The sequence below is a fragment of the Pleuronectes platessa genome, chromosome 20 (assembly GCF_947347685.1).
Source record: "Pleuronectes platessa chromosome 20, fPlePla1.1, whole genome shotgun sequence".
Lineage (NCBI taxonomy): Eukaryota > Metazoa > Chordata > Actinopteri > Pleuronectiformes > Pleuronectidae > Pleuronectes > Pleuronectes platessa.
The window spans coordinates 4,609,530-4,622,256 of NC_070645.1; the positions used below are offsets into that span (position 1 = coordinate 4,609,530).

Consider the following 12,727-nt stretch of genomic DNA (forward strand, 5'->3'; position numbering starts at 1 on the left):
ATAGGACATAGAACACACAGTTATAACCCACTATGGGCTTCATCAGCAACACTGTGAACAAAAAACTCATACCATTATGTTGCAATACTTCTGAAACTGAAAACGTAGTTAGAAGGTCACCTGACTCAAATCTTTGTGTCCCTCCTTCCTCACAATTTGGGATTCAGTCATACAGTGTTGCACTTTTCAGAGAGCATGCACCAGTCCAGTCACCCAGCAGTCGTTAAGAGTGATAATCCCATAATCACTGCAATCCTTAATGGGCTGATTCGCTCCAAAGTGTCTTCGGCTACAGTGTGTACAGCATCTCCCCCTGCCTTAACGAGGTTATGCAGATTTATGCAAATTAGGTTTAATCCCTGGGACTAGGGGGACTCCGGCACTCTTAGTTGGATGCCCTTTTCTGGCCCGCCGCTCTCGGGGTGGCACAGGGAGTCCGAAACAGTCGGGAGGGAGACAAAGAGAGAAAGAAAGGGTGGATGAGAGACGTGTGATGGGACTTTTAGAGGAGCCTGAAGGAGGGAGGCTTGATGAATGGAGAGGACGAGAGAGAAAGGGCAGCTGCAAGGAGATAAAGCCGTGACGAATACAGGTTCAGCCAAAGTGCCGAGAGGAGGACAGGAAAATCCAGGGAGCTGCCAGAACATGCGCACTATCCCACCTGGATATGTTTCGCCCTTTTATGCAGACGTCTGTGAATTACTAAAGATGGGAAGGGATTCGAAGGAGTATCTACGCACTGTACACTGAGCCTCTTATTGATCATAACACTCATTTTTACAGATGAAACTCAAGCTCTGGTTGAAGAGGGAGGATGAGTGGTCTAGTGCGCTACCTGGACACAAGTCGAAGCCTGATTATCGCCTGGGTGAGGGTGTGTAATGTAAGGACCCGAAACACTCGATGATACCGGGATCATCATAGACGATTTGTCCAGGTTGCATCTCGAGGTGTCTTAAAGATCGATGAGAGGGACGATTGGGTCGGAGTCGGATCAATCAGTTGCATATTGCAGCCTGCTCTTGAAAGCATTTCAAGGATTACCAACCCTAGCTTTAAAGAATGGTTATAACAAATACCATCAGAGTAGATGTAAACATATTTATATCAGCATTTATGGCTCAATACGCAACAATCAAAGAAAACTACAACCTCAAATATTAAATTTTTCCAGAGTTTAATAATCAAATATTCAGCTTAACTGCCTCATCCGGTCAGTGTGGTCACAATATGACTTATTACAAAAGGTGCTAAATCCTGATTACTGCTCAAAGGTATGCAACATGTGTGTTCAGCTGAACCTCATAGTAAGATGTTGACTGAGAAAAACATGTTTTAAGATTCTTAAAGCTTCAGTATACACAAAAGAAAGCATAATTCATTACTTCCTGCACTGGCATTGACTGGACCTGAATTACTTTGCCTTGCAGAAATTATAACATTTAGGTTTTTCTTTTTTTTTTCATGTCTGTTTAATGAATTATACCTGAACGTTTTGATTCAATACACAAATATAAACCTGTTTGGCGTCTAAAATATCATTTTGAGTATTTACTGAAAGCCAAAACTAGACCCTGCCCAAAAAAGCATTTCATTATCTACTTTAAACTGTTTCCTCAGCACATTTACTGTGTACTGTTTTCATGTTGTACCATGAAAGACGCTTGTCCCGCTTTCCAGTTTCACATCGGGATATGGAATCAACATCCTGATCGCCTCCTTGAGCCTCAGCTGACAAGGTTTTTTTTTTCATCATCGCTGGGAAAAAACAACAGTAAATGCAGGAATTCTGCGTTTGATGCTCCTGTCTTTGGGGCACACGTTTTTTCTAACTCATCCCATTATAATCTGATGATGTGTAGGGAGATAGAACTCTCTCAGTGATGCTTCTAACGTGTGTCATGATCTGAGAGAAGAAAGTGGGAGCTCATCTCCCCTGAAACGATTGCGTTGCAGCTGCAAACATTCCGATTGTTGGGGGTCTTTTTCAGAGGGAGTTTTTTGTAACGCTTTTGATGCCCATGTTCTCAACGCATCGGCAGCGTTTCATAAGTTCAGTTTCTCACAGGGGGACCAGCGTTCTCTCGGCCTCTACATTGACTGGTTAACTTGATAATGATGAAATCACAATGCAATCCAAAATGATTATTAAAGGAAAGAATTAAAAACTTAGCAGTGCTGCATTTGGTCTGAATATGTGTTCAAATAGATTACAATACCTACTGCAAACCCTTCTGTGTTCTCCACTGGGTTGGGGTGTAAAAAGACTGTCTTCAAACTATAGGGTCACAAATTTAATCCTCAAGAGCCAAAGCATTTATTCTTATCAAAGTGTCCTTGCCAAGAAGCTGGAGCTGCTGTGTGCCTCTGTGCTTCAATTCACTGGTATCTACAATAATAAGAATGAGAATCTACCACAGAACAAAATGTCTCAGGTTTTGTGCAATGTTTTCCTTCTTGTCTCACAATAATGATGGCAATCATGGCAAAATAAGACGATGAAGAGTCATGGAAACGTCTGAGCACATGTGTTCCTGAAGGACCGGCATTCGGAATCACCACATTATCATATCATAACATATTATTACGAGATTTACAGGTATTGACGTGAATAGGGGAGATCTATCTTTTCGGCTCGAGCTAAAACACACCAACATCCCCGATAGTGCTGCTATAGAGAGAAATCTGATGGTTTTTTCTTATAAGAATCAAAACAGTCTTATCTTATATCATTTTTTACTCTATACAACTGCTTAGAAGCACAGCACTCAAAGCCTCAAGGCAAAAATAGCATCTTTACATCAGCATGGTCTTTATCTATATGTAGTGCTGAATTCAAGCTGGACTTCAACAGTTGTAAAAAAAAAATGAAATACTTGAGTCATTCTGTGTGAGGGAAAGGCCGATATTGTAATGAAACCATCAGTCTCTCTGTACTCGGGTAACTTAAACATCGTAATGTTAACTCTGGTGGCAACAATATCTCTAGCTCTGGCCGAATGAAACCTCAGCCCACGACTAGTGGCTACCTCAAATTTTAGTCGAAAACCCAGCAAAATGGCAAAAAGTGAAAAAGGTCAAAAGTCTGGAAACATTTCCAGAGAAAGGATTCCGACACAGGGATGTGCAAATGTCTGAGCAATCATTGATGATAAGTTTTGGAGCTGGAATATTTTACTGTCTTATTCACTAAAACTGTTATTTATTGTTCAATTATGGGAGTAGGTTTAGTATTTGGGGAAAAAGTATTGGTCTTGGCACTATCTGACAAAACCCTATTCATGACTTATCTTGAGTTATTATGGGTGGTAAGGAAAGGAAACGATTAAAAATTACTTTTTGCATTTGGTTAATTACATTTTTGTAAAAACTGAACCACATGAATAACAATTTGAGGATGGAAATGTTTTAATCTGCATTCAAAATATATATACAAAGATATAAATGGGCCCTGCACTTGACTTGGAAATGGAAAACTGCATAAAAAAACGCAGACAGAGCCATCACATAACCTCTCCCCCCTCAGCCCCTCCAGCAGGTGCCATGTAACCCATTTGGATGCATATCCATTTGAGATCAGACGGCAGTTAGAAACAGAAGCACAGCGGGCACCACGGAGATGGAGAGAGCTTGAAAACAGGTTGTCAAATGAGACAAAGAGCAGAGAGACAGAGGGAGCGGGGTGCAGAGGGAGGGCGGTGAGAGAGAAGAGTGTTTACAAGCTCTGAGTGTTTACAAGGGTGTGCGCTTGTGTCTGTGTTTGTGCGTGCGTGTTCTTTTGTGCGGCCACTTGGTAACGTGGGGGTGTATGTGTATGAACAAGAGAGAGGGAGGAAGACAGGAGACGAGTCAGAGAGGGAACGAGTGTGTGAGCGAGACACAAGTGATTTCACACCAATAAAGTGCAATCTTGAGGCACTGACTCACTCCTGACTCCAGCAACAGTGTAGCAGGGTTGCTGTGTTTGCACCCTCTGAGTGAAGCAGATGGAGCCGAGAAATAAAAGCTAACCACCGAAGAAGAAGCTCAGCGCTGCATTTATTCACCACGGGAACAGTATAGCACTGACGAGAGCCTTTATGTCGAAAAATATTGACACCACAACCTCTGGAGGAGGGACGCGACGATATAGGAATATACAGGTGGGAAAAAGGAAAATGATAGCTACATTTCTTTTATTTCACAGCCATGACATGAGTAAAATTAGACGGAGCAAATATAAGAATAGCCTGTGGATGAAGCTCCAAAATGTATCATATGCATTAAAGTTGCATTAAGTCTTTCTTGAACTAGATCCTGTTCACAAATTCTTGCTTTATACCATTTAAACGGCATTTAATAGGGCAAATATTTCATAGCAAAATTGAACCAAAACTAGATTGTTATTGAATAGTGCTAGTATTTCCCAGGTTTACTGGCATGTAAGTGATTAGCTTCTGAGCTAATGTAGTTCAGCAAGCCTCTAGAACCACATGGGTGAAAGATTAGGTGAGTAAGATTAAGGTGAAATGATTTATTGGCGGCAAATTGTAGTTTTCTTTACCGTAGAATGAACCCTTTATTTTCAAATACTTTATATTTGCATCAGGAGCAGGTCCTCTCTCAGTTTTTTTACAGTAGCCCAAACTAAACAAAATAAAAACCTTTTGAATTCTCACGATGACTGAAGGCTACCACAAGTTCTCTTTCATGTTTGGAAGGGGTGGGTGAGGTGAGGGGTATTCAGCTGCAACATACAACTTTACCACTAGATATAACTAAAGTCTACACACTGGACCTTTAAGTATTTCTTGTAGAACTTTACTTTATGGAAAAAACTGTTTAAGGACTTTGGTTCCCAATGTTATAGACTTTCAAAAACGTGTGATATAATCTTGAGTTGGTTTGGAGTTGTTTGATATTGCTGTTGACTTGTTTTTACCATCTGTCAATTTCAGAAATGAAAAGCTTACTCATTCACACCATTGAAAAAAAGGGTTATTCAGTCATCTGCTATTTATTAGTCTGCCTGTTGTTGACTTCCCTCCCCTGAGCCCCAACTCAGGCCCAATCCCATTATTTCATGATGAATACTAAATGGATCACACACATATACTAATTTAATAAGAAAAGCAATGTTGTTCTTAACTCAAACACAAGGAAACCTGTGTTGATTATGAGACATTTGATGGAGAAAATAGATTATTAATGAGCATGTCATGAAGGATCATTGGACAGTGCGTGGACTTGCAACTAGACTATTTACCTACACCACATAAAAAAACTATTGTTATAGTTAACAATTAGTCACTTCTCATAAACATTAAATGATTAACATCCATAACTATTTCTAAAAGATTCAGAACATAGAATAACCTGCAGTTAGTCTGAGACATAGTGTACCATCTCCTGTGTGCGCGTGTGTGTGTGTGTGTACGTGTGTGTGGGAGGGTGGGTGGTTGTGTGGGTGGAAGAGTCAGGGGGGCAGTTGCCATGGCGATGGAGTGTTTGTACAAAAGCTGTAGAATGATAGCGTCCTCCCCAGAGCACGCTGGCTTTGAGGCTTATAATTGGACCAATTGGACTAAGGTGCATAAAAGCACACATGACCATAAAATACATGAACAGACGTGGTTGCTGGGACCTCATATCCAGGTCAAATATGGTGTCGGCCGTTGTCGGGGAAGATGACTGCACACATTGTTTGTGCGAGATGTTTGGATGAGCGTGGACATCAAAAATGAAGGATCAGGGTACAGTAAGCAGAGAGGGTTACGTGCACAGAGGATCAGTGCACAGTAAGCAGAGAAGGTCAGGGGTTAGATTTCCAAACATTTGAGAACTGGATACAGGCTGCATACTGATCTAATTAGTTGATCTTATTAGATTTCCGAACAGTAAAATCCACTTGTATTTATACTAGGTTCAAATGGAAGTATCTAGCACAAAGAGAAAACAAGAAAAAAAATAAACATGTTGTTCCCCGTGAATTATGCACATCTGTCAAGGCCACTTGCAAATATGTCTACCGAAACAAATAGCACAGTCTCCAAACAAATAGCTCAGCCTTTAGCCAATCAGTGCACTACTCAGAACGTGAACCTGCATCGAGGAACACAAAGCAAGTTCTGTGAGAATCTGATTGTCGGATATATACGTGTGTTAATCCGGATTAAGATTATTCAATTGAACATGTTCAAAATCTGATATGTGATGTTTTAGATATTTTAGGGAAGAAGCAGAAGACTGGGAGGGAATCACATCCTGATTTGAAGGTGTTGGTGATATGTAAGCAGAGTAAATGCATGCCGCATAACACAGGTAATGCTGTGGCAAATCGTAATAAAATGATAACTTGTTTGAACCATATGTAATTTCAGTTCATTCCCACAGCATCATCATTTGAGTCAAAAACACACACATCAGCCACAACACGAAACCAAGTGTCTTACTTTATGCTGTGGCTGACTGGTGCACACGTCATACAGTATGTGCACATCATATTACTTTGTATATCAGGTTGTACAGTTAAAATCCTGGTGTCTGCAGTGGATTTCATAATCCCTTCCCACTGACTGAACACATGGGAACCGAGATCAAGCTCCTCATTGATTTTCCTCCAGTGAACACATCTATAATCTCCATGCAATCTCTCTTGACCTCTTGCTCATTTCTGTCTAATAATCCAATAAACATCTGTATCGCGGGGATTTAATTTTCTAACAGCTACTCAACATTACTGTCTCGACTGCCTGTCTGAGTTGTATGTATCCCCCTGGTTCGATTGCACTTTGCAGTTGCTGGTAATGTGACCTTATATATCTTATAGACTTAATGGAGATTGTGTGTACGATATCAGATTCATAAAAGAGAGCAGACATTTATTTTACGTGATGTGTGAATCTCAAATGCATTGGGATGTGAAAACATATGCAGAAGCTTTATGATTAGTGGAGAGAAGAATTTTTTCATGCAAGTAAAGGTACCACTTTCGAATTAAAAGATAAGCACCTCCCATTTGACATATGAGTGTTAATTGTTAAAATTTGTTAAATCAGTGTAAATTAGTGCTGAAGACTAGAAGATAGATCATAAACAAAATGATGTTAGAAAGAAGTTCAATAACCAGACCTCTATTCAGAACGAGACTGGAGGTTTCACGCAACATTAGTGGCTACAACCATAGCGCACTCTAAATCGTGGGTAATGTACGCCCTGGTTTTTAGAGACCAGTGAAAGTGAATAAAAAGAACTATATCTCTTTTCAGGTTCTCTTTTGGAACCTGACATTAAAAAACAGGCAGAGAGCTGGATTGTATGTCAGGACCATAGGGGCGCTCGGGGTAGCCGACCAACTCTTTGTGCTCTTTAAACAGGAGAGTCTGTCAAAGGCCAGACTGTCCCACTGGATCACAGGAGTCTCCCAGCAAGCAGACGAGGAGGCAGGAGGATGTGCACATTCTATCCGTGGAGTGGCGACCTCACTCACAGATCTCACTACTTGGTTGACTGTGTTTACATACATTCATCCATTTATAATCTACTTTGCTTATCCTCTGAAGGATCACATAGGTGCTGGAGCCAATCCCAGCTGACATTGGGCGAGGGGCGGTGTACACAGCGAATCCACAGCCCTGGGATATTTACATTCATATTCTACTGACTGAATATTGCTGCTCCTACTATTTCTGGGGATGGTTCGGCATCATGGTCGGTGTTGACTACGGTTTCCCTACAGGTTTGGAGTTGAGCACTGCCAACAATTAGATCAGTTAGCTTTGTGCCTGGTGGACTAACACAATGGGCCCTTTCGAACCTGTTGTCACTGGCTTTGGGGCCAGTAAGGCTCAATGTAGCATCTCAAATACAGTGTGTAGGTGTCCTGCCAACCCAGGCTTTGGGACATGAAAGGGGGGGGTGAGAGCAGGGACGACACTCAGCAATGGGACTAACACCATCGCACATGGGGAACCCAATCAACCAGGCGAGGTATTGAGTGCCACAGTATTGTTCACAGATTAGGTTCATTGGCCTGTGTAGGTGTTGGGGCACTGGACATGGTTTCAGGATCATGAAATCTGTAATATGTCATACGCATATTTAGTTTTGTACCAAGTAAAATGCGTATTTTATGCTTTGGTGCTAATTAGGCCTTTTATTTCCAAATATGCAAGTTAAGTTGCTCGGATAATGAGACAACATCTATCCTCATCAATAACGAGATTCTCTTTCTTAAACCTGTAGAACCAAACTAACAGATATACAAGTGTTTATATCTACGGTTGTGCTGAGACACATCAGTACCCCTCTTTACTGGAGTTCAAACATCTACGTTGGCTCAAGAATCCCAGGGTTGCAAAGAGAAATGTGTATTTCTCATGTTTACCTAATATAACCGTCTTTGTGAAAGATAAAATAGCTGCCGCTCTGCTGTGTGTTGGTGTGTGATGAGCTTCTCCGACTTGCAGAACAATCATTACACTCGCCTTAATGGATCGAATTCAGTCTGAAAACCCTCTAATGGGTCTGCTATCCGATCATTTCCTCTTGGAAACAGGATACCAACTTTCTACTTAAGTCACAAAACTCGACTCCTAAACTGCGACGCAAGACAAATGTAGGTGAAAGAAGGTTCTCTGGTGGTACAACAGCATTAAAGTGAATTTTATTTCAAACCAATGACTGGAAAAACTGCTGACGTGAAGTTTTCATCAGATACATAAACCTTTTGATATGCATTCTAGTGTAATAAACTTTGTTCCCAATCATCTCATCCATTATCTGTATTGATTGTGCTTTGAGGCTCGCGGGGGAAGCTGGAATCGCAATCCCAGCTGACATTGGGCGGATGGCGGCGTACACACTGGAAGGGGCGCCAGCGTATCAGAGGGCTGACAAACAACCGCTCACACCTACAGTCAGTTTACAGCCTCAAATTACCCCCCCTCCAATCTGCATATCTGTGGAAAGAAGCTGAACTTAAAATAGGTTTAACGGGAAGAAAAACAACATGTCTCCCATGAACTGGATTAAAAGACTGTTTCATAATGGAAGGCCTGAGCTGCTTAATCACTGTCACTGTCTCAAGTACAACAGGATCTCACACAATATGCCAGGTGGAAACAGTCACCATGTGACGTGTGCTGACAGCAGATGTCCACAGTTTGCTCTGCCTCCTCCGAGGCTGAGTCTCCATAGCTTGTGAATAGAGAGCAGTATTTAGAATCCTCATTCTACCAGGGATGTTGCTCTTCTTTGTTATATATAAGGCATCACATGATCCATACACCCGACTCTGAAACAAACTGCTGATTGTTGTTCACAAGAGGTTCATGCACTCTCAATTACCCACACCAGGCCTTCATAAACACTATGTATGCAGCTATAGATTACTTGGGAGGAGTGAGCTCACGTGGTGTCACAGTAGGAATGGGAAGACTGAAATTTTGACTAATTTTCAAAACTTGTAATGAAGCGGCTCCTAAATATGTAGCAGACATTATAGTCCAACATAGGATAAGGCCCCAGGGTAAAGTTTAAACATAGATAAGCAACTTTTAGTCACTATGCACAGCGCTGGAAGCAACTGCCTGATCATCCAAGAAAAACCCCATCCATTGCAGACTGGATCAATTTTTAATATTTAAAGGTCACACCATCACTGTGTTTTACTCCATTTTATTTTTTTATTTTACCTAGTTCCATCTGCTTTATTTGCATTATTTTTCTTCTCTGTACTTATTTCCTTCTACTCTTTTTATTCTAATTTATTTACCTTGAAAATTGTTAGAAACTGCGCTTTCTGGTTTTAAATGGATTTCTTTTCATTTTATCTCTGTGTTGTCTTTAAATGGGACCTTCAAGTTATTAAGAAAACATGATGCACAGTATTGACGAGTCCTTTGTCTGTGCTTAATTTAAAACATCGTTAAAGAGATAAACCTATTCTCTCATCTAGAGTTTTCTCATGCTTCAATAACTCCAGAGTTAATAAGGATGTCGAAACTAAAATGTCCACCACTTCACTACCCACAGCTATTAGACACAATACTGTCTCCATCAGCGTGTTTGATTAGTCCGAACCAAGAGCCATAAACCAATCAATAGGAGCTGATTCTGAACATGTGTCACTGGGAAAATGTTTGGAAAGCAGCCGTGTGAGGGTATGTGTCTCTCTGCTGGAGGTTATGTTCCTCCGCAACACTTGAGTGCTCCTCTCGTGAAAAAACAATCATCAGCCACACAAAGAATCATCCTCAAACCGATGCAAATCTCCTGCGAAGAAAAACTTGAAAGATATGAACAAAGTGGAATGAGCTGGCGGCGATCCAGTGAGCGGCAGAATGCGCTCCCCTTTGCAGAGCTACCCATGTTTATCAGGATGGAAAAGTGAGTGCGTCAGGATTAATGTCAATTACTCCGCTCTGACATCTTTTTTTCACCTCAACTGCGCTCGTGTGCCATGGCTTTTCATCGCCTCTGTGTCGGGAAACGCACTGTTTTCACACTATATCCCCCCCTTTACAAAATCTTGTTTGAAGCTCTGCTGCTTTGACTCTTGGGCGTTACAAACGCAGCAGATATCACTTGCTATTCCACAGCAGCCTCTTGATCCAAGAGCATATGGCGAATGGAGGAAGGATAGGAGCGTGGTTATCCAGTGTTTTACAAAGAGGCACCCCTCAGGAGTTTAGATGTCTGGGATCAAATCGAGAGAATTTGTAACTTAATCTCACATCTCCATCTTTCCATGTCAGCTCCTGATGAGAGTAATTGACATGTGGATCCCCCTGAAAGCTGCATTTAATTCCTCTTGCATCAGCTTGACTGTCAAAACCTGAAACAACAAAAAAGGTTAATCATGCACATCCTCAACCTCGACCATCCTCCGACCCGGCCGTGCATTGTTTTTCAGGGGAAAGTGCTGTTGTGGGCTGCTGAGGCATGTTTGAAGACTGCTGATCACACGTATGGCGAGGGGATAATAACTCAAAAATTATTTTCATCAAATATATAACACTACCGGGGACGGATGAAGCCTGGTGCATTTTGAAATATAGACAGCCTCGGATTTCACGCCCCGGGGCTGGATATGAAAAATGCAGGAGCTCAGATATAGTGTTTGTTTTTGTAGCTTGTAGCTTTCTGGAGATTAACTGATAGGATATTGGTTTTTGTCCTTTGAAGGGAAAGATAACAAACCTAATAAATGTTTAATGGCTGTAAAAGCATGTGTAAGATGGGATATTGAGGTGTAAAATGGATTCCGGATGAATATCTACAGCCAAATAAAGTAGAGTGCATGGCCCCGAAGGCACTTAAGGGTCATTTGTCTTCTCTGAGAGGAAATTCAAAACCCCTCAACATGTCATTTGAGGACTCTTGGTCATGATAACCATCACTTGCTAATGCACACAAACCCAAAGATATATGTGGCATGGGGAAGAGGAAACTGCTCCAAAGTCAGCTGAAGTCTCACAAGTCATTATGAGCTGATGTTTGAAATTAAAAACATGTTTCCTGATGTTTCCCCCTTCACTGTGCCACAGCCATTTAACGGAGCAGCAGCAAACATAATAAATTAGGGTAATCCAAATCGCTCGTGAGTCACCGAATCAATTAACCTATCAACCTTAATGGGAAAGAAAAAAAGTGGCTGTGCGGTCAAATGAATGATGTGATTGGAAGCAAATGACTGATCTTACTCTGGCTGTCGAATTTCCTGATGATGGTGTCCAGGAAGGTGTTCTGCGGAGCGACGTGGCCCCTCCGGACCGGCATCTTCGCAGCGGTGGCCCCTGGACTCGGAGAGACTTCTTTTTTTTTTTAAATGCGATCACAACCGAGCGCACGATGCTGCCTCCCTCAGTGCGCTCTCTGCTCGGAGCCCTGGCAGGTTTCAGTGGCAGTAATCCAAATTCAAAGTTCACCCCCCTCCAAGAAGTTCAGAGTCGGAGCGACGCAGGCTGTTGGCTGAGTCTCCAAAAAGAAAGTGAGGGATTTACGCGAGTTGGGGAGAGGAGGAAGCGCGCGGTACGCACGGAGCCGTTTCCAAGCCTCCAATGTCCAGGTGGAGAGGGGGGATCTTCTTTCTATCCCCAGATGAAGGACTAGCGGGGGGGTTATATGTTTTCTCTGGTCTCACACTCGCTGGAGCTCAGCACACGCCTCATCCTTCACTACCGTCCGCTCCTGCGAGGCGGACCGGGCGAGCGTCGCTGGAGCCATAGTTTGAGCGCTGGAGCTGCGCGTTATTCATCCGCTTCTCATCCCACCTCCTCCCTCTGCGTCCGGAGCTGAGTGTGTGCAACTGTGGAGGAAGAAGAAGAAGAACAGTGAGGATGTTGAAAAAGAAAGAGCAGAGCGCAGACGTGCAGCCTGGTTGGTCCTGGCTCGGTGTTGTATCGAAGGTGTTCTCCGCGTCTCCTCTTCCCTCCCTCGCTGTGCGCTCTGCCGGATGACTTCAGCTCCACCGGCGTCTAGCTGCGCCTATTTTAACCCTTTGCGCATCACGAGCGGGAACTGCTCACGTGCACTTTTGTATTGTTGTGGAGGAAGAAGTAGATGGGCTATCGAATTCTCCTCATCCTTTTAAAAGAGGAGTTGGAAAGGTCCCTCAAAGGGGCCTCGAGGAAACTATAGCCCCAGAATTATTACCAATTATGTCTTTGATTAAATAGACCTTTAGAACAATCGGATTAAATGGGATTAAAATGGCACCAGGTTAAATCAAGTTACAGGTTCGCTC

General features: G+C 42.4%; 1 protein-coding gene across 1 annotated transcript in view; it reads right to left on the reverse strand.

The window, feature by feature from the left end:
* Positions 1-11,769, reverse strand: part of kcnh2b (potassium voltage-gated channel, subfamily H (eag-related), member 2b) — a gene marked incomplete in the record, with an annotated part of 212,967 nt that extends 201,198 nt beyond the window's left edge. The window contains 1 exon segment of the mRNA XM_053412103.1: positions 11,685-11,769. Within this exon segment, the coding sequence (XP_053268078.1) occupies positions 11,685-11,760 (76 nt within the window).
* Positions 11,770-12,727: the final 958 nt, after the last annotated feature.